At 39.0% G+C, this 21483-nt stretch overlaps 2 protein-coding genes across 5 annotated transcripts in view; both read right to left on the bottom strand.

The window, feature by feature from the left end:
• LOC132845834 (receptor-type tyrosine-protein phosphatase mu-like) overlaps positions 1–13226 on the bottom strand; it is a 192439-nt gene extending 179213 nt beyond the window's left edge. For all 4 annotated transcript variants that reach the window (XM_060870152.1, XM_060870161.1, XM_060870171.1 and 1 more), the window contains exon 1: positions 13014–13226. In XM_060870152.1, the coding sequence (XP_060726135.1) occupies positions 13014–13086 (73 nt within the window). In that variant the 5' untranslated portion in view covers positions 13087–13226. The remainder of the gene's footprint in view (positions 1–13013) is intronic.
• A 6575-nt stretch (positions 13227–19801) lies between these two features.
• On the bottom strand, positions 19802–21013 carry LOC132861867 (leucine-rich repeat-containing protein 30-like). The gene is made up of 2 exons (XM_060893534.1): positions 20931–21013; positions 19802–20844 (listed from the first exon to the last, which is right to left on the bottom strand). The coding sequence occupies exon 2, from the start codon at positions 20744–20746 to the stop codon at positions 19802–19804; it is 945 nt and encodes a 314-aa protein (XP_060749517.1). The 5' UTR covers positions 20747–20844; positions 20931–21013.
• Between the last annotated feature and the right edge of the window lie 470 nt (positions 21014–21483).

The raw sequence follows: 21483 nt of genomic DNA, 5'->3' as shown, positions 1-21483 counted from the left end.
CTCTCACACGGGTAAAGCTGCTGCCTGTATCGATTAGAGGGCTGCTGCTACGGTGTGACTTCATCTAAACCACTCGACTGATGACCTCATTCCCACTCTCTCATTATTGACACGAAGCCTCATCGATACATCCACAAACACACACATGGGGGCAATGGTGGGGAGGAAAGGCCGACGCTAATGTGACCTACTCACGTGTGCTCTAATGCATTAATCACCGGGAGACGAGTGCTAATGTGGCTAACGCAGATGCTCTCTGACACTAATGGAAGATTTGGCCTGTGGTTATATTCATAAAATGAGCGAGGGAGAAAGGGAGCGAGAGCCGGAGCAGGAGGGGCCTGTCTTCACCTGTCACCCGAAACACGACGCTGATTGGGAATGAGAGAAAGAGAGCAAAAGCAAGGGATAGAGGAGATACACAATAAAAGAAAAAAACATATAAAAAGAGACGGGTAGTCAGAGAAAGAGCAAGAAGACAGTGAGTAAGTAAGAGGGCAGACAGAGGACAGAAGAAGACAGATAATTACTCCATTGTATACAGAGAAAGTAAAACTAACTCACACACACTATGGGTTGGCGATGGCGCAATATCGTTTTTGCAATTATGTCCGCCGCTCTGCTCTTCCTGAGCGTATCACAGGGATCATCAGGGCTTCTGTAACAGAGCCACGTTTGATTTCTGGCTCATAAAAACGGATATTTAGACTGAGATATGCCATCCTTCCTGATTAAGACTGGAGCAGCTGACTGGATGTTATTATGCCATTCTGTTCAGCTATTATCTATTTATTTTGTCAGTTTGTCGGGGCATCAGAGTGCAGTAGCTGCGATTTTCAGATCATCACTGTGGCGAGCGAGTTCATGGAATTGCGTTGTGATGAGCACTGTAAGTGTGCTTTAGGGCTGCTTGATTTGTAATGAAACAGGAAGTGAAATCACTCAAGCCATAACAGGGCTCACTGTTTTATGAAAGCAATCCACAATGAGGTGGCGTGATGCCGGCCAGTGGGAGGAGTTACTTCTATCATCCTTGAGTGGAAATAATTAGCCAAGACCAGAATAAAATGAATGCTAATCCAGTTATAGTTAACGGGTTCTGGCTGTAACCTCACTTAGTGTAGAAATGTGGTTACCCTGTATTTCTGAAGTGAGAGAACATTATTATCTTCTGCATCTTTGGTGCATTTTAACTCAAATCTTCATAAGCCTTTCAGCAGGCTTTTGTTGTTGTATAAATATAATGTGACTCGTTAAATTTCATTACACACGTCAACATCGCGTATGCCCACACACACCCATACACACACTGCCTTTTTCATGACCTTGCCTGCTTTGTGCTTCAACTAATTTCCTTCCAACTTTTTTTCCCCAGGATTTTTATGCAAGCCTGAATAGACATTTCGGCAAAGCTGTAACAAAATAGGTACAGTACGTACCAAAACAGTCTACTGAACTGTAATCGGCGTAATCGATAAAGAGAATGACAGAGAAAATCATAAAGAGGACGGATAGTGGAGGAGAGAGTAAGAGAGAGATAGAAACAGTTATAGGAGGTATATAGAGAGGGTGGAGTGGGATAAGAGAGAATGTTGAGACAGTTCCTTGGCAGACAGAAGCGATCTCTCCAAGCTGGCGAGATCTGAACGTGCACTCGCGCAGTGGAGGTCACTCTTCAAATGCTAGCACTCCTCCATGTGCCAAACTTCTCCAGCAACTTCTTTTTGCTTGTTCTGCTCGTTTGCAGCATTTCAGCAGTCGTGGAGTGCCACGAAAACTCCTTGCCACTCACACCGTCGCGCTTAAGACTCCGCTGTTTCAATTACCCAGCAGCCCACACCACAGCCACTCTCATTAATGAGTATGGATGAAAATAAGCTATAATGGCTGAAGCAAAAGAAAACTAAATCAAATAATAAAGCAGGATGAATTGTAATTTTGTGTTCCAGCTCATTCACACCTTTCTCCCAAAAGGAAGTGGTGCACGTTAACTTACAGCCAGTGAACGGATCGCTGATTGAGCCGCAGCCAGTTTAGTGTTATTGTGCAAACTGAGAACCGAAGCGCACTCTGAGTGAAGCACAGGGTCAGAGGATACTCTTGAAAACATGTATGACTGTTTGTGTTAGCAAAGACACACCATATTTCTTTCTGATTGCACAGACTCCCATTCCAACTCCTGCGCTCATTATTAGACAGAGAACAGACCCTCGAGCTTTAATTAGCATTATTTCATGCCGAGTGCTTGGACCCCTACTAGGCTGCAGCCATTTCTGAAATTCTATAAACACGCCATTTCGTGCATATGTTCTTATTTTTCTTCTTCACCAAATTTTCGTACTTCATTTTTATTTTTTCTAGTTATGAGGAACAGAGCACAGTATAAATTACTCAAGCACGGCTCGTAAATCTCTTTTTAGCCTCCCTCCCTCATTTTCTTTCTAATCCTGTTTTCTCCCGCTTTCACTTGCGGTGCCCATATCTTTTTTTTTTTGGTACTCCGGCTCTGTCCTTATTTACTTCATCTTATTTACAGCTAACGTCTCTTTTTTCTTTTTTGTTCCGTCTCTCTCTCTCTCTCTCTCTCTCTCTCTCTCTGTCTGTGTTATTAAGCAGGCTCGGTGTCTGTGTGTGTGAGAGATTCATTAGTGTTTGCCCTCTTCATTTGAACAAGGGGCTGAGGATAATTAGAGTGTATCTGTTTGTCCAGCATCCTTTCACACAGTCACATCTCAAGGCCAATTACCACGTGCCTACATCATCCTGCAAATATCATCCATCTCTTTCTCTCTCTCTCTCTTTCTCTCTCTCATTCTCTCTCTCTCTCTCTCTCTCTCTCTCTCTTTCTGTCTTACTATAAACAGTTAAAGCGTGTTTGTGTGTGCTGAGTGTTGGACAGCCCACATTAGGCCCAGTGTGTATAATTTAATGTTGTGTAACCTGTGCAGGAGCTGTGAGTTCAGCACATGGAGACTGATTTGAGTTTGATTGGAGTGATTGAATTCGGATCCAACACTGACATGGTGTTGCCATTTACCACCGTCATAAATAAATATAATGCTTTCAGAAATAGTTACATGCATACACACGTGTGTGCCTCACAGTCGCCTTACAGACAGTTGGAACTTGTTGATACTTTGAGAAATCGCCATTACTAAAGAACATTTAAAAATCCATAATTTGGGTTTTAGTCACACACGTGGACAAGATGCCTGATGTTTGATTCAGCTTTAGCACATTACACAATTCAGAACTGCTTTCACTCCTTATGGCTTAAAAATGTCACTCTTTAAAAATGTAAGACAAAGATAGGAAATGTTTGTAAGATTCTACTTCTTGGTTATTCTAGATCATTCCATTGACCATGATATTGTTCTCTCTGAGTCTCCTTCCACTAGAGCACCTGTTCACATGACACTGATGGAGTTGGTCGGTACACAGATTTGCAGAATCCAGTAATTAGTTAATAAAAAAATAAAATTATAGTTCGTACAGTTCATATAATTTGTAATGGGGAAAAATATAAAAATGGAAAAAAATTTTGTACCCATTATGATGCAGTTTTGTAATTTTATATACGTATGTATTCAGTCAAAGCTGTTCGAGGAGATATATGGATGTGTTAAATGAGGACAGGAAGAGTAGAGGATGCCGAGGATAGAGTTAGGTGGAAATAGATGATTCGCTGGGGCGACCCTTAACAGGAACAGGCGAACGTAGAAGAAGAAGAAGAAACAGATTCACTCAAAGCTGCAAAGGATAACATTCATTCATTCATTCATTCATTCATTTTCTACCGCTTATCCGAACTACCTCGGGTCACGGGGAGCCTGTGCCTATCTCAGGCGTCATTGGGCATCAAGGCAGGATACACCCTGAACGGAGTGCCAACCCATCGCAGGGCACACACACACTCTCATTCAAATGATAACATAAAGATCTAAAAATCTGTGGGAAGCACTGAAGAGTGGAAGAGCAGGTATTGTCCCTGGTTCGATCCTGAGCTCGAGGCAGAGCTGTCTGGTCCTTGTGTTCATGTGAGATCCTTCTGGGTTCTTTAGTTTTAACTCATCTGCTAAAAACAACCTGTAGGTGGACTAGACACTCCTAGGTCTACAGAAACTTGTGAATGTGTGACACATCCTGGAAACTATGGATGTTATACTCTTGATTCGGAAATTATAACGGCTTTACTGAGGAACTTTATGGTAAGTGTTATTGTTTCACAGATATACAGCGATTTGTTTGTTTGTTATGTGATGCTACTTAACAAAACTTTTGTTACCAAAAGTAAAACAAATAGAAAAATAGTCTTATTAAATGACTAAATGACTTAATAAAATCATTCTGAGTGAAACATTCAATATAATAAACATTATTGCTGCTGTCATAAAACATCATTTTGTTCAATCTTTACTGCAACAGTCAGCTTCAACTGTCTGTAGTAAAGGAATAACACAGCAACAGTAAAAATCTGACAGACACAACATTGCTTTACAAGCATGGTTTCTTTTGTGGGGAAAACAAAACAAAAAAAAAAATGAGTTGAGTTATTTCCAAGAAATATATCGCTCAAGGAATATGCTGTAATTTCTTGGTGAGGGGAGCAAGGACACGCATTATGCTCACAAATATACAGCTTCACATAAATAAATGAAAAAGTATAGGACCCAGACAGTGGAAGGCCAGCCTCGTATCCGTCAAAGCACTGCACTACAACAATGTGAGACAAAGTGCTCTGTATTAACTGCATTTCTGCTATATACCATCATCCATCATTGAGAGCAATTTTATTATTCTTATTATTTGGTGGTTGTGTCATTTGTTGTAGCCGTCTTTAGGTATTTTGTCTTATTCACCACTGGCTCAACAAACGAGTGCCTCTTCATCATCGTTCTGTGCTGTCTCAATGCTACTGTTCAGCCACTTGGGGTGAAGCAGTGAATGGGGTTCGGTGAGGGGAAAACACTACTATTTGAATTATTGGGCAGTTCTAAACGAAGCACTGCTTATCTTTTCCAGCCAGAAAGCAGAATCGGCTTCAACTAAGCGGAGCGGTGCTGACTTTGAGCTCTGGCCTGGCAGGATGGGATCACTACCCTCAGCACAAACTGGGGCAGAGGGAATGCAACAAATGCAGTGAAAGCAGGTTGTAAAAGCTCTACATCAGGGGATGCAGAACCTGCATCATGTCACTACAGGGCCTTTTTGTGCACTTCCCACTTCTTATGGGCTACAAACTAGGACTGACTGTATCGAGAAGAAACAGCTTTCTGATATATACGCCATGAACACATATAGCCTGTATAACCCATATCCATTTCCACATCTAGATCCACTACGTAGTGAGCATGTCAAATCATATGATGAACAACTGTTGAAAAGCTCGACTACAGTATATTTTGTTCATATCACATCTTGACAATCTCAAGACTGAATACATGTTAATGGCACATGATGTGGTACATAGAAATAAAGTTACTAAGCACTGTCATGTTTGTCAGATGCTAGTTAGGGAGTTATTATTTATTTTATTGCTACTGTTGCTATTGCTGTTAGCATTATTATTTTACGCTGTAGCATTACCTTTTATTTTAATATGGTGGTCATCGTCACTGCATTTTTTATAAATGAATAATACCTTACCCTGCTACTAGTCATTTTACAAGACTAGAGTTACACCTTCAATGTGTGACCCTGGATCACTGGATTTTACCTTCTACTGTTTAATCTGTTTCACATTTCACCAAGTTGAGGTTAGCTCATTAACAGGACTACCGCACTGAATGGTCTCCATGTCTGATACTCATCGGTCTAACCTCAGCCCTCACCGATGTTTTCCACTTGTGCTGGCCTGGTTATATCCGTCTCCACTCTCTCTCTGTCAACACTCTGTGTTGCTGTGCTCCTGGGTTTCTGTCTTGCTCTTGCTGGTTTGATCTGTCTTCTTCTGTCAAAAGCTGGTGGGATTTTTTTCAGGCTACCATATATCCATCTAGGCTGTTAAATTCTGGTCATTCACACTTTGCTGCTAAATATCTGGGAAGTGCAGCAAGGAGAAATAACCTTGTGTCATTGACAATTTCCTCTTCCTCACATGGCCACCTGTTACACTGCTGCTGACTTTTTCCACCTAAACTGTGTGGCTTGGCTTCCCTCCAACATTTAAAAACTGTGTGCTGCACTGGGAATAACTTATGATGCCATACGCATCATTTTATCCCAAACAAACCACTTACATCTCGCCATTAAGAACCATTCGCTGCATTTGGAGCCTGGATAGTCATCATTCCCATATACTTTAGATGTAGTTTATAGCTCACTAGATTAATTTCACAAAAAGGGTTTCCTTTGCCTGACCATGTCTATCTATGCCTTATGTCTAAGAATGGCAAGTTTGTATTATTAAAAACATGATCAATGAACAAAAAGGTGTTAAGCTCAAGACGAATTTATGGAGCACAACATTGAATTCATGGGTCGGGCTGAAACCCGGCAACAAACGAACAATTCTTACGTCTCACCCTCAAAGTGAATAAACAACATACAACACACTACATTTAAATTGATGACTTTTGGCGGACGACCTTATCCAGAGTGGCTCACAAGTGTAGTGCTACGCGCCGACTATCCATTTACATATTTTTGGACCTAAGCTTCTGTTGGTTTTTTTTAGCTCATCGTCCCCCAAATGTGTCAGGTGGTTTTATCAAGTATCTGAGCTTCTCATATAGTACCCTTGCTGCTCTGGGGAGATTTTAATATTCATGTTGACACAACTAAATCTATTTTATCTGATTTTTCTGAACCTTCTCCAGTGTTTTTTTTATTCAACATGTAGATTTTTCCACTCGGTAAAGGTCACACTGTTGTGTTCTGGCTACATACTTCACATCTTGTCCTTTGTGGTGTGGACTTTGGCGCACAGTTCTCACTCATACAGACTTCTATCACACATGTTATGATGACACATATCACATTCTGAAACTCAAAACTACATTAGTCTTCCAACCTTAATGAACATGCTTGAGCAATTTCCCATCACTGAGACAACAGCACTGTTAAGCCACTATGATAATATTCTGTTACTCTAATACAGTGAACTCCACACAGAAAGCATGCTGGGACTTTTACTTATCCTGCTCCTTGGTTTAATCATGAGCTCCTGTGTATTAAAGTCAAGAGTTCAAATACCAAAGAATGAAAGCTTCCTTAAATTATGCTCTGCGGCATGAGGAGCCACTTAAGAAAGCCAAGACTGACTATTATGACTGGACTAAGGAAACCCCACAACTCTTTTTCTTCTATTTATTAAACTGTTGCAACACGATTCAATTCGATTCACAGTACAGCCTTCATGATTCAATGCAATTCAATTTTGAATATTTCAAATAAACTTTTATTGAGGAAAAAAAAGACTTACAAAATTGCCTATAAGGTCCTAAACACACATACTCTTGCTCTGGCACAGTAGATCACAGCAACATGAGTTATGATCTCACAGGTTCTTGCAGGTTCTCCATGATAGACCATGATCATGTGACCAGATTGTTTCCTATATATTTTAACCCTTCGCTCCTACACACCTACAGTATCTGTGACCTTTTGGCGCACATAAAAACACGAGCTTGTGGCAGTAAGAATAATAGTAAGAAGCAGAGGTTGTAAAAAGTGCAGATGTTCTATGATTATGAAAAAAATTAGACATCCATAATCACTGTTCCTGAAGAGGAAAGTTTTGATTGAGAGTAAACACACATATGTAAACAGAAGTTGGCTTTTGCCTAACTGTGTATTACTGGGAGCGAATAAATTCTACCTGATTTTGTTTTCTTCAAATGGAAAACAAAACAGACTGAAATGGTCATGAGAAAATCCTGTTTTTGTCTTTCTGCACACACACACATATATATATATATATACAAAGTTGTCCATACACAGACTGAGCTGTCGAGTCTTAGCAAGTGTCCAAGTGATAGTCTTGCAAGTTCACAACCTCAACAACAGTGTCTACTTTGCTTATCTATACCGTAGTGCTTTTTTAGCACTGTTTGACTGTCTACTTTGTGTAGCTACAATCTGCACTTGAAGGCTGGAGCATTAGTCTCACATTTGTTTTCATGAAGTCTGAATAAATTGGTCATCCAGAGCAAGACTAACGCTACTGTCGCATTTTACACATGATCTGGAATGTGCCTCAATCCTGCTAATCAGTGAAGATGGCAAAGGGGGAAAACTCTTAAAAATCACTTTTCATAAATGGTTTTGGTTCACCACATTATGCCGGATGCAAGAGCACGCACACACACATACAGTACACACACACACACGATAGCCCTTATTCATCAATGTTGCACACAAAATAAAATGTTGAGTCCCACTGACATGTTCTGTATCTGATTCGTCACAGTGAAATCAGCGCTGATTTGAGTGTAATCAATGAATCAGCTTCAGCCATGCAGAAAACAAGACAAGAGTCCACGTCCAATCATTTATTCACAAGTCATATAACATTGGGGTGGACAAATCATAAAGTCATTAGCTAGCACACCGTAAACAGTTACAAAAAGCTATGTTTGTTCACATGTTTAATGGTTTGGTTTCCCAGAAACCTTATTGACTTGGAAGAAAGTGGCAGCTAGCATAATGCAATAGTGTAAACACAAAATAGTTGGCTAGACAAAGTGAGCAACATGAGTACGGGTGTGACATTTGTTTTTCATTTCACGTTACACCCTTATACACTTAAAACAAATGTGCATCATGGAAATGTGCGATATTACTACACACTGTGACATGATGTATCATTACATCCCTGCAAATGAGTATGTGGCTAATGGCTATTAAAAGTTACCAATGTAGTACATCATAATAAAGCCAGCATGTCACTGACCAATGCTATGAACTGCATATAAAGACCAAATATTCAAGTCTGGCTTGTTTTAAATAAACTTACTGTATAGCAGGAGATTGATATTGCAGACTGGTACTGTACTTTATTTTTTTTTTCATGTATCTGTGTGTTCCTGATTCTGCATCGTGCAAGTTAATTACTATCGATAGTAAAAAAAAAACAAAAAAAAAACATGCTATGATCAGCAGATGGGGCATATAGGGAGATGTGTGTAGTGCAGAAAGCGGTGGGATTTGGAACATTTAATGCACGCTATGGTTAAGGCACTGACATAAACCACACCAGTGCAAACTGTGTTAAGTTTCCACAGTCATCCATAGCCGAGAATCAAAGGGAGCAAATTGGTCGTGGTCTCCGCTTGAACGTGTGGCATAATCTCTCTCTGCTTTTAACCACTGTGAACCTAACCAGTCATGAGTGTCTGTGAGCTCATGCGTATGGAACAGGACAAACTGCCCTGTTATGCAGAGTTAGCAGCAGTTCAAAATGATGAGACTGGCTCGCTTCATGTGTCTTGTAAGAAGCATGCTAACATAATAGCCTTCACCCTCCCACACTGGCAGTTATCTTATGATAGAGGAAACCTAACCGGTGCTTATGAACTAGCTAAGACTGTATTATAAAGAAAATATGGGGGAAAAAATGTAAAAATAACAAATCATTTACAAGTAGTAGGGAGTTGTTGATTTTTTTTCTGACAGCCAGTTCCAAAGCTGATACAGAATAAATGCTGTTGTCTCTCAGGCATGTTCATTATGCTGATATAATTGTGTGAGTGTCAACAGTGAACCAAATCCGTGCAACAGCGGACAAGCTGTGAAATACACTTGTTGATGAACATAATAAAGCCAACTAAAGCGTGTTCACATCACAGGTATCCAGGCTACTAATTAATCCCTGTATATACAGTAGAATTAAAGCTGATATCATTTCACATAATGTAGGTGAAAAAGATATACGTTCCGAAAACAAATCGTGGAACGTTTGCAGGTTTTATGCTCAGGTTTCATCATACACCTTTTTAATGAAAAAGGTCGATGTGAGCACATTTAGCACTCGTGCTGAAGATGGCGACGGTTCTTATAGTGGCCATGTAATTTCAGATCATTTCATAGGTAACCAGTTCATAAGAAATCACTCTTGGGTAGGCAAATATGAACTCATCACCTTATTGAATAAAAGCAGGACTATCCAGAATTCAGTGTTCAGTATGACAGTAGTACAAACATGGGATTTACATGAAAAAAATAACATAAAATAATCAGACCCAATAGTATGTTATCAGTCTAGCAATACAGTCATCATTAATTAAATATTGGTAAGAATATGTGTAACTTTAAATCTCTAACTGTAGAGCAGATAACGTGGAACCCTAAAGTGCGATTTCACCAAGGTTCTTTATGCTTGAATTGATTATAACTGATGTGCTCAAAACACACATAAAGTTTCTGTTTAGTGGTAGATGCAGTAGAGAAGTCAAGGCAATAGCAATTGGAAAGAAAACATTATAACACTTCATTTTCCCCCCCAAAAGTATATCTGAATCAACATCTTTTGAAACTGGATTAGTTGATTGTAGTGTTAGTTAACTACAGTACGTGCCAGAACATCATTAAACGATGTAGTTTATAAACATTTTGTTTATAGAAATGTTTACACCACCCCAGTACATCCAACAGGAAGATACAACTGTTGATCTCCATCGTAAACAGCCACTCAATTGACAAGAGAAAAAAATCCAGTGTGCTATTTTCTACGTTTCAAAGTTATTTAAAATGAGATAAACATTTTAAACATATGATAAAACAAAGTAATCTGCATTATTCTGAACATCGTTCATGCTTTTAAAGCCTAGACTGTAAATATGAGTGAGCCATGCTGCCCCCTTCAGGCCAATAACAATCCTGCATCTGATTCTCTGGAACTGGAATTTCAAAACTCCTGAAATTAGACATGTTCCACAAAATGTGATTTTTAAAAAATATATATATATTACTTAATTCAACATATTTTTTGGTATATTTTACATTCCTTCCAATGACACTATGCCATAACATGTTTACTGATAAAAGTGATGCATTTCTCATGAGAAGAAACCTAGAGTTGGCATATGCAGTACCTCCTAAGGCATGGAAAAGAAAAGTAGCTTATATGCCATCGATACCATCAGAACAGGTGGCGGTGTGAGTAATACTCACTAAATATGGCATCAGAAAAAAGTTTCCAGCTGGCGAATATTAACCATGCACACAGCAAAATATTCCCTACAGTGGAAACATATTAACGCCAAGCTAGTTAATTCAACGGTGGAGCTGGAGCTGGCTGTAAATTCACCTCTGTGCTGGATTTTACTGTTTTTTCCAGTTTAATGTGCACATTTTAACCTTATGAAAGAGACAGTAATTAGCTTAGGCATTAAGGGAAATCTGTAAATGTGCAGCACAGAGTGACTCCAACATCAATACAAGGCAACACTAATGCACATGATGCCTGTATGAAAAAAATAAATGATTGTCAAATTAGATAAATTAGCCTCTTTTGTGTCACTTCAGGCTAAATGTGAGCCCAAGCGTCATTAATCAATTTTTCCTATGACCCATGATGACACGGTGCATTAGTTGGAGCAGGGCGGCTTGCCAGGGGAAGTCTGGTAAAGATGTATAATGTATTTTGGATATAGCTTTCCCATCGTGCATTCCTTCAGTCATTCATTTAATCATTTCTTTTGATTTTTTTCAAGCAGCCACTCACTTCATTTCAACTTCTACCCATTGAAAAGCATCCAACCAGAGAAAAAAGAAGATTTTCACACTTCGTCTGTTCAATTCAGTGTTTGCAAAATAATTCGAATAATATGCTTCATAACCATAATGAGCGTGACAGTGATGAAGTGCTAAGGTCAAGTGCCACTTGTTAATCTCAACCCTGCTGAGGGTGACACAACTGCCAGACTATCACACAGAGCTGTGAGAAACTGACGAGAGGAAGGGGGGAAAAAACGTGTTTGAGAGAGAGAGAAAGCTCATCAAAATGTAACACGTTGCAGCCGAAGGGCTCCTTCCGACCATTAAGTAGTCGATGCATTGGATCGATTGTTCGATATAAACAGATAAGCAGTAATATGTTTAATGAGTTTTGGAGCATCAACAAAATGAGATATGCTCTGCAAAATCATGCCTGCAATGAACAACTATTCTGTTTGTCTATCCTTCTACTTGTTTTGCGTATTTAATGAGTTCATTCAACGTTCTAAGGGTTTTTATGAAAGAAAAAAATTGCACGTTTTGTATTGTGCACAAGCAGGTAGTTAGGTGAATTATAGATTACTACAGCTAGCTTCAGGACATCATATTATACGCCTAGTGGAGGATTCCAGGGAACTGTTGTCAAATAAACCCTTTTTTTTTTCTTTTTTTCATACCACAACGTTTCTAAATCAGGTCTCAGAACTTGTAATTACCGAACCACCACGTCTACAGCAGCTCAGCAGCGGTTTGAGAGCTTCAGCATCCCCTAAAACTTCATGCTCGAAATAAAAGTAACCTCGTGCCTGAAAGTGGTTGAAGAATAAACAAAACCACCTCCCTGAAAGTGGGTGAAGTATAAACAAAACCTCCTGCCTGAATATGGGTGAAGAATAAACAAAACCTCCCTGAAAGTGGGTGAAGAATAAACAAAACCTCCTCCCTGAAATTAGTGAAGAATAAACAAAACCTCCTGCCTGAAATTGGGTGAAGAATAAACAAAACCTTCTGCCTGAATATGGGTGAAGAATAAACAAAACCTCACTGAAAGTGGGTGAAGAATAAACAAAACCTCCTCCCTGAAATTAGTGAAGAATAAACAAAACCTCCTGCCTGAAATTGGGTGAAGAATAAACAAAACCTCCTGCCTGAAAGTGGGTGAAGAATAAACATACAGTTGTGTATGAATAGACTAATAATAGCTTAGTGTAGTGTTTTTAGGTTTAGGATCTTCAGCAGGTCTCCTGTGAAGTTTCTGAGAGACATTTCAGTGATAACGATCCCACCATTAAGGTGAGTGAAAGCTAAAGCTAAGAACGGTTCTAACGGTTTTAACGGTTCTTAACTCGCCTTACCTCTGTACACCTGTCCGCGTACCGACACCAGGAGCCCGACCGCGGTGACAAACCAAGTTAAAACTTTATCCATGTCGTCAGTTTTCGGCGTGTGTCGACCCCCGCGGACGTGAGGTAACAACGCCAAACTGTGGTCAAACGTCCGTGTTCTGTTCTCCTTCTGGACTCGCTCTGACTCTCAGGTCTTCTCTTCCAGAAGGAGCGTGGAGAAACACACACATACACACACACACACACACACACACACGCACACACACACACACTCTCTCTCTCTCGCTCTCTCTCTCTTTATCTCTCTCTCCCCAGTAGAGGGTGGTGTTGGAGCTCTCGCGCTCTGACCGTTATGTGCTTGAGCGGTGGATGAGGAGCGCGCGGAACGGACAGGAGGGAGAGGCACGCGCTTGCGACTGCGCGAGCGGCCAAACGGTCCGCGGTGACAGAGCGCGCGCGCGCGCTCGGTCTGTCTCCTCCCACCGTGGCGTTGGAACGCACAGAGCAGAAGATGGAAATCTCAAGTATTCCATCAATATCTATATTGTGCATTCAATTCAATCTTACCGTGTTCACTAAGGAACAGTGTTAAATTAAGCACACACACGCGCGCGCGCACACACACAAACACACACACACAGTGTTGCCAGCTCAAATTTCCCCAATGCATCGTTTTAAAATCTTTTTTTAAAAGAAAGAATATAAATAAATAAAAAAGTTTTACATAAACTTATAACATTTCTTTTATATTGTACATCATCTTCATGAATGGCATTTCTTTGTGTTGTATCTTTGTTTGTTCTTTGAGGTGGAATTTATATAAATAAACAATTATTTTTTTTTATTTTGGAAGACATTTTGCTAAAAATGTGTTGCCCTATGTATGTATGGAGACTTTGGGGACTCCTTGTATATATAGAATGTGTGTTGCATACATTTATTATTACACTTATTATTACACATCCTGACTTCTGTCGAGTCGAGTTTTAGTTTGTGATTAAGCAATAACGTTTCTTCAGAATTTTGTCTATCGACATGCACAATAGCCTTTATGCTATTAGAAAAAAGAGTACATCAGATTTCCCATAATAGTTTTTCAGGTACATTACATTTGCAATAAGTTCCCAGGAAAAAGATGCATACTTAAAGTACAAATGACCATCACAATGATGAGCACGTGCACTCTGAAGAATACACTTGTATAAGTGAACGGTGACAAATGAGTTTTTTCATTGCTGAATGAACTTTTTGAAACTGCACATAAATGAATGCTGAAGGAGAATTCAGCGATTTCTGTGGACAGCACTGTGGGTGTTGGGGACCAGGGTTCAAGATCAGGGTTAAGATCTTTTAAGGAAGCTAAACTAAGCTCTTAACTATCTAATGAACAACTGAAGAACCCCTGAAGAGTGAACATGTTATCATTTTGTTCTTTAAGGTTTGGATATTTGAGAAGCTGATGCTTGATTTTGTAGATTCAATACCAAAGATTCACAATAAAGACAATTTATATCAAAGATAATTAGTTAAAATCCGCTAATTTTCTTGGTCAAATGGTGTTCTAAGAATGCAACAGTGTGATGTTCCTATGAACGAGTGTCTATGAAATGGCCATGTAGTATTCTATTTAAATTCTATTGTTAGTAACATCACCCACGGAGCATGTTAAATGATGTGTTTCAGGAATTTAACTAACTTAGGACTTAAAATATGAAAGTTTGCCGAGTAAATATGAAACAAAATGAAGGGACAAGCAATTCAACAAAACCACCTTTGAAAATGAATGTACTAATTAATGAGAGCTAGAAAGTTAAATAACCTACGAGCTATACAGTGAGTGTGGCTCTATTTCCTGTATAAAACAAAAAAATAAAAATAAACAAAACATTCGGTAATATTGGGTCTGAAACGTCAAGTCAAGTCAAGTCAAGTCAAGAAGCTTTTATTGTCATTTCAACCATATATACTGTAGCTGTTGCAGTACACGGTGAAACGAGACAACGTTTTTTCCAGGATTATGGTGCTACATAAAACAAAGACAGAGCTAAGGACTAAGCCACATAAGGACTAAGCCACATAAGGACTAAGCCACATAAAGTGCATCTGTGCAACAAAAGACAGTGCAAACAAAAAATACAAGACAATACACAAAAGTCATTACACAAAAACAGCACAGACCAGTGTAAATACTGTATGTTCAATCAATATTGCATGTGCAGAAATACTGAAATGAGCACGTTAGTATTATACAGTAGCAGAAGTTACATGAGGTATTGTAATGTATTGTGCAAAGCAGCAATCAACTGACTCCTGGATATTTATTTCTTGTTTATAGAACTGCAAGTGCGGTCATTCTAGCTAGTCATAAGCAGCAAGCCTGACACTCACATATATTACATCGAGCCTTTTTCCATGCAAGATTGCTTCGGTCTGATAAGGTTAGAAAGCTGAGTTAAGATGGTTTATTAGGACTCTTGTTCCTAATGTGAATTGGGAACAAAACTATTATTGGCTTACTTTGCAATTACCTTCTCCATATGTCACAGACTGTATTGTGTTTTCCTAAAAATGTCATTTAACAGACAATGAGGCATCTTCCATTTTTACAAGACAGAAAATAGGTCTACGCATGGGCACTGAACTAGAACTAGTTTTCTGGCAGAATGTTGGCTGATTAAAACCCAGAACTCATTTGCAATCTTGCAACAATATAGCGTGAAGTTGCAAAACACCCACTGACTACTCACTGGCAAGACAGATATGTGGGTCACACAGGAATTAATTTGTGGTTTGGATTGAAATAAATTGGTTGTTTTGTGCCCCAAAAGTCAGGAAACATGCTCTTTGTGTCTGTGGTTTGAAATTTTGGCACGATAAGACTTGACCACTGAGAAATGACCTTGGAATGAAACATCAGTACACAGAGACTAACAGGCATGCACACACACACACACACACACACACACACACACACACACACACACACACACACACACACACACACACACACACACACATATATCTGCACACACTCTACACACACACAAGTATCCAGACTCGGAGTACAAACACTATACATTAGTTTGATTGCATGCTTAAGATGTCTTCTGCTAATTAGCCTTCTCTGGACTAACATGCGCTCCCGCTTCTCTGACCTCGCCAAAGTGTCTAAGCATCATTACTTGATTAGCTGATTGGTGGCCATGTTTGATATTTGTTATCATGCAGTGCTGATTACTGCAAATAACAGACCTGACCTTTGCAAGGATGCGTCTTCAGAGTACAGCGTTAGCAAACCGTACACAAGACAGATACATGCATATGGAAGTAAACATCATCTCCATAACAATGCAACCAGAATTTGATGCCCTTTATATTTTCTTTATATATATATATATATATATGTATATATATATATATATATATATATATATATATATATATATATATATATATATATATATATATATATATATATATATATATATTCAGGCTGAAACCAAAAGGGTCATTTGAAGTGCACAAATATGCCTAATATATCCAAGACACCAAACACATCTGGGTTTTTCATGTTCATTTGAATAATAAATTTATTAAATTACGTATTTAAGTTCTGTAATTTTAAGCATTTTCGGGTCATTTGGTTCTGTTTATTTTAGGTGTGCTTACTGTGTAGGGAAGTGTGTTTTCAGGAAGGATGTGGTGTATCATGATGTGGTGTAGTAACTAGATCCTTCCCATAGAGGGAATTATTGTGCTCTAACCACAGATGGATGAATAAACACTGAAATAAAATGACACTTACTGTGCTCTTTTATGCAATACCTTTTTTATACGACTATATAATGATGGCTGATAAATTACATTTATTCTACATTTATTTATTCAAATGCACCAATTGTATATCATACAATCATCATATATTTTATTCTGTAATATGGTTTGTATTAGACTGTGATATTATCGGTTAATATTCACTTTTATTTACACATCCCTGTTAGCGTATTCATTCATGCACATTATGGAAAGGTTAAGGAATGAAGGTTATTTTAAAAGCCACCGACACTGATGCATTGTGCTGAATATGATCAAGGACACAAACCAGTCCAGAAAAAACATCAGATCCAATTTCAAAATAAATGACTATGCTCATGTTGTGATACAGTTTTTGAAACTGTGGAAATCATAGAAATCATCAAGATATGCTAATAATTATTGTGCAAACAGAACAATATTTTGTTAATTCTTGGATGGAACTTTTTTTTTTTCTATTTTTGCATGTTGTCAGGTCACCAGATCCACCAGGACCCCCATAAATCTATCATTTCCATGCCGGTTTGTCTGTGACATTTTTCATGTTCTGAACACACGAAAATGTTGTAGCAGGTTCAAATATATATATATATATTTAAAGATGTATAGAAGGCCCAGAAATCTTGGTTCCAGGTTGACTGCATTGTTTTGCTAGTATTAAATTTTGATCTGTAGTAGAAGTAATGCACAGCAATGTACAGTATTAGTAAGCCTTTAAAAGCCAGCAGTAGAGTGATAACAAACAGCCTTCTCAGTCTCAAGTCCTGTATTGCGAATACCTCTGTGATTTACAAGATATTTAAACAGAACCTTAAACAAATTCGCCAACTCCAAAGTTGAATAATGTCATAAAATGACCTCTAGGCTATGAGGATTTTTGTTGTCTGCTGTACGTAAATAAAGATGAGTATTATCTTTTGTTCCTCTTGAAATAATTTAATTAGTCCTCGGATTCAAAGAGAGGCGTGACAGCACTGACTTGGGGTGATGGAGTGGAACTTTAATCAAATATTAATCCCGCTAAAACTTCCCAACGCCCCCAGACTATCTTTCTTCCACCAGCCCTATAGTTTCCATTTGCCATGAACGATCACAGTAAGCCGTGTGTGTGTGTGTGTGGGTGTGTTAGGGGTGACTGCATGAGTGCTTGTGAGTGGTGACCGCATGTTTGCTTCATCCCCATGAATACATTTTTCATACAAATGTACAAAAACAAAATATTTCTTTAAGATGACGAAGATTAAACAAACATTCTATATTTTTCGATTTATATAATGCATCTGTACATTTCGACAGTATTCAGAAAAGAACATAAATCCTAATAATGTCTTGATAGAGGACTGCTTTTTATGCACCATATTATTATAAAAGTATTTATAAATCACGTATTAAATCGTTTGTTATGCCATAACAATTAAATTTGAAGTGTGTGAACAATTAAATGGCTGTAGTTTTGTTTTAGCATATGTATATTCGCATATTAAAAAAACACTTGTTAATGAAATTCAAAAAGATTCATGTTGGTTTTTTGTTCTTTTCTCTCTCAACAGCAAATATGTTGCGATTCTTGTCCATGACAATCACACACAAGCTGGATAGAGATTCCATTCTTTAAAGTTCAGCATCTGCAGTGTTTGATTCAATAACGCCAGCCATAAATACAGCAATATATGTGTTTGAGTATGTTGGGCAAAGTAGGATCAAGTGGTCTAGAACTTTCCTGACCTGTGATAAAAGCTGTGTGGTGTTAAGCTCACAGCTTTAACAGGATAAAAACACAAGACTGAAATAGAGATGCTACTCTTATAAGCCAGGTTGACAAAAGGACAACACATGTTATGGGTTACACAACATTCATTGACGGCTTTGAATGATTCTGTCTCAACTTACAATCAAAGTTTACCATAAAGCATACTAGCATTTCTAAACAAGAAATTATAATTAAAACCAGTGTTATAGATCGTTCACTCGTGTTGGTTGATAAGTCAAACAGCGGTTTAAAGCTTATTTTCATTTCCATAATCACTAGCGTATTAAACGGTTGTCCTTGAAAAGGACATACAAACAGTAAATGTGCCTAATGCTTAGCGTCTCCTGATTAAGACAGCCAGTAGTATACGTAATGTGATTTATTAATATTTATCGGTTATCATAGAACTACTTACCATTAGTTAGCATTGTCACAACATGAGTATAGTGTGATTTTTAATCAGCAATCTCACTTGTTTTGCTTGGTAGACTTGGTATTGGGCTGGTTGTTATGTGTTGGACTGTCTCGTCCTTGAGCACTGGGATAGGTGGTTTTTAATACAGTGAGTACATTGGACTGAGTGGTCCTTGTACCGGATACACTTTGGACCTCAATGTCTAAGGTGTCCTTGGACTACAGGATTGGTTGTCATTAAGCATTGGCCTTGATAGTCCTTGGACATCGGGTCGGGTTGTGCCAAGAGCCACCAAGTTTAACAACCACTGATCCCAATGCCCAAGAGTTTTCCAGTCTAATGTTTCAATCAGAGTGCAAGCGAGCACCACTAACACTGGTGTGGATTGAAATACTTGTAACAATTGAAGCCTGCCATGAGCTTCAATATATACTCCACTATAAGCACATTAAATACTCAAACATACACTGATAATCCACATGAGTAGGATTTGCTGTATGTTTCAAATATTAGTTTAGTGACTGAATCACTGCAGAGATTCAAACCTGATCATTTGCAAATGCTGTAGAAACACCAGGGAATATTATTTTATTTTAGCTTCACACTTCATAATACAGGTCTTTATCCCTGATTCTGAAGTAACCTTTGTCATGTACATTTTAATGTTATTGCTCATTAACTGTTCTTCAACAAATAAAATGGGTGTTTGAGCAGAGAAATAAATAAAATGTGTTAAACAGAAAATACCCCAGGACCAGGGATGGCAACCTACGTATGCTTTTAGGTAAAGTGGAAGTTTGTGTCTTCTGTCACAATTTCTCAGGCATGTTTGAGGTAGTTACACAAAGCATCCAGTCCTCCCTGGAGCGCTTCTTGTAGAGGTTTCAAGAGTGGATTATGAACAATATGTAAACCCTTATCAAGTGGATGACATGCCAGCCTTTTGAGGTTCTTGAGCATGTATATTTCTGCGGGGACATTCTGCAGGTCATTAAAGTTCACATTAAGGAGCTTCAAGTCAGTCAAATAGCACAGAGTCCGGGGTAGAGTGTGAATGTTGTTGCCTTCCACTATCAGAATCTTAAGGTTGGATAATTCCTGGATCTGGTTGGCAATGTTCTCCAGGACGTTATGTGCCATATGCAAGAACACAAGAGCTTTCATTGCGTAGATGCAAGTGGGGACATGTGATATACGGTTGTAGCTCAAATTTAGCTTGGCCAGCCTTTGCATGGAGACTAGGCTACCTGGAAGCCCTGTCAGCTGGTTGTTGGCAAGGCTGAGAACCTCGAGTTTGCCACAGTAGCTCAATTCCTCAGGCACCTCACTGAGGCGGTTGCAGTAGGCAAACAGTACCTTTAAGTTCTGAAGGAGCCCGATCTCAGGGGGAAGTCTCTCCAACTCATTCCCCCATATATTGAGCACCACAAGGTTCTTCAGATTTCCCAGGCCAGAAGGTAGAGAGCATAAATTGTTAATGGATAAGTTGAGCTTGTCTAGCTCATGGAGCTCCCACAGGTCAGCTGGAGCCTCATCCAGGCCCCTCATGGACAGTCTGAGGGTGCTGTAGCCAAAGTGTGTGGTGGTATGTTTGCGGAGGTGCTCTGCAGATGATAGTTTCTCTTCTCGGTTGCCTTTACATCTCTTCTGTCGTTTAACATCATCAGATTTGTTGTTTGAAGATGGCCACGGTCCCCAGACCCTTGGAGCAACATCTCTATGAGATGTTTGCTGCTGAGCTATCTTTTGCCTTAGAAGAAACATTTCCCTAAAGAATGTGAGGATTTGTTTACAGGCTTTTCAGTGGTAGGATGAAGCTTCTTTAATTTGAGACACTTTTCCAGACATAGCCAGTGTTGACACTGTTGTTTAAAAAATTGGGAAAGTGAGACATTTATGAAGAATTCTGCTAAGCATTACTGTTAACAGCTAAAGACTTGTAGCTTACCCGAGAGAGCTGAGCAGCTTTGGATTTTTCAGCCTCAGGGCTTGTTGGGCTTCACAGAAGTTCGAAAATGTAGTTAGTTTTCAATATTAACCGCTGTGTCCATGTGAACTTTGGAAACTTTTTTCTTCCCCCAGGCCAAGCAGAGCTGTGCAGATGTGCATGAGTCGGAGAGCTTCGTTGTCCTGATGAAGCTTTCTTGCGTGTCTGTCGAGGCGGATGAGGCAGCATAACTCTCTCGCTTGCTTTCTCTCTCTCTCTTAGCAGCTGTCATTGTCACTATAGCTTAGAGCTAACCAGTCCCTCAGCCAGGGCTGCTTAGCATTATAAGGCAGGCAGACACTAAATCACTCTTCATGCACTCCCAGAGCACACAAATACAAATTTTGTTATGCATATTGCAGCTGATCATACCTAAAAAAAATAACATAACTAAATAATAACCTTTTTTCAAACACTTATATTTTTATTGGAACCAACCGAACGTCCTATAGACCATGAAGGGCCTATTGACCATGTGTTCCTCTCATTATGGGGACATTCCTTATCAATAGAA

This window comes from Tachysurus vachellii, chromosome 1 (assembly GCF_030014155.1).
Source record: "Tachysurus vachellii isolate PV-2020 chromosome 1, HZAU_Pvac_v1, whole genome shotgun sequence".
In the NCBI taxonomy this organism is placed as follows: domain Eukaryota; kingdom Metazoa; phylum Chordata; class Actinopteri; order Siluriformes; family Bagridae; genus Tachysurus; species Tachysurus vachellii.
The sequence above is the reverse complement of the archived record's forward strand: the minus strand, read 5'-3'. Positions and strand labels throughout refer to the sequence as shown.

Excerpts from the sequence above, each read along its gene's own strand:
- LOC132861867 (XM_060893534.1), bottom strand. The coding sequence starts at position 20,746 with ATGTTTCTTCTAAGGCAAAAGATAGCTCAGCAGCAAACATCTCATAGA.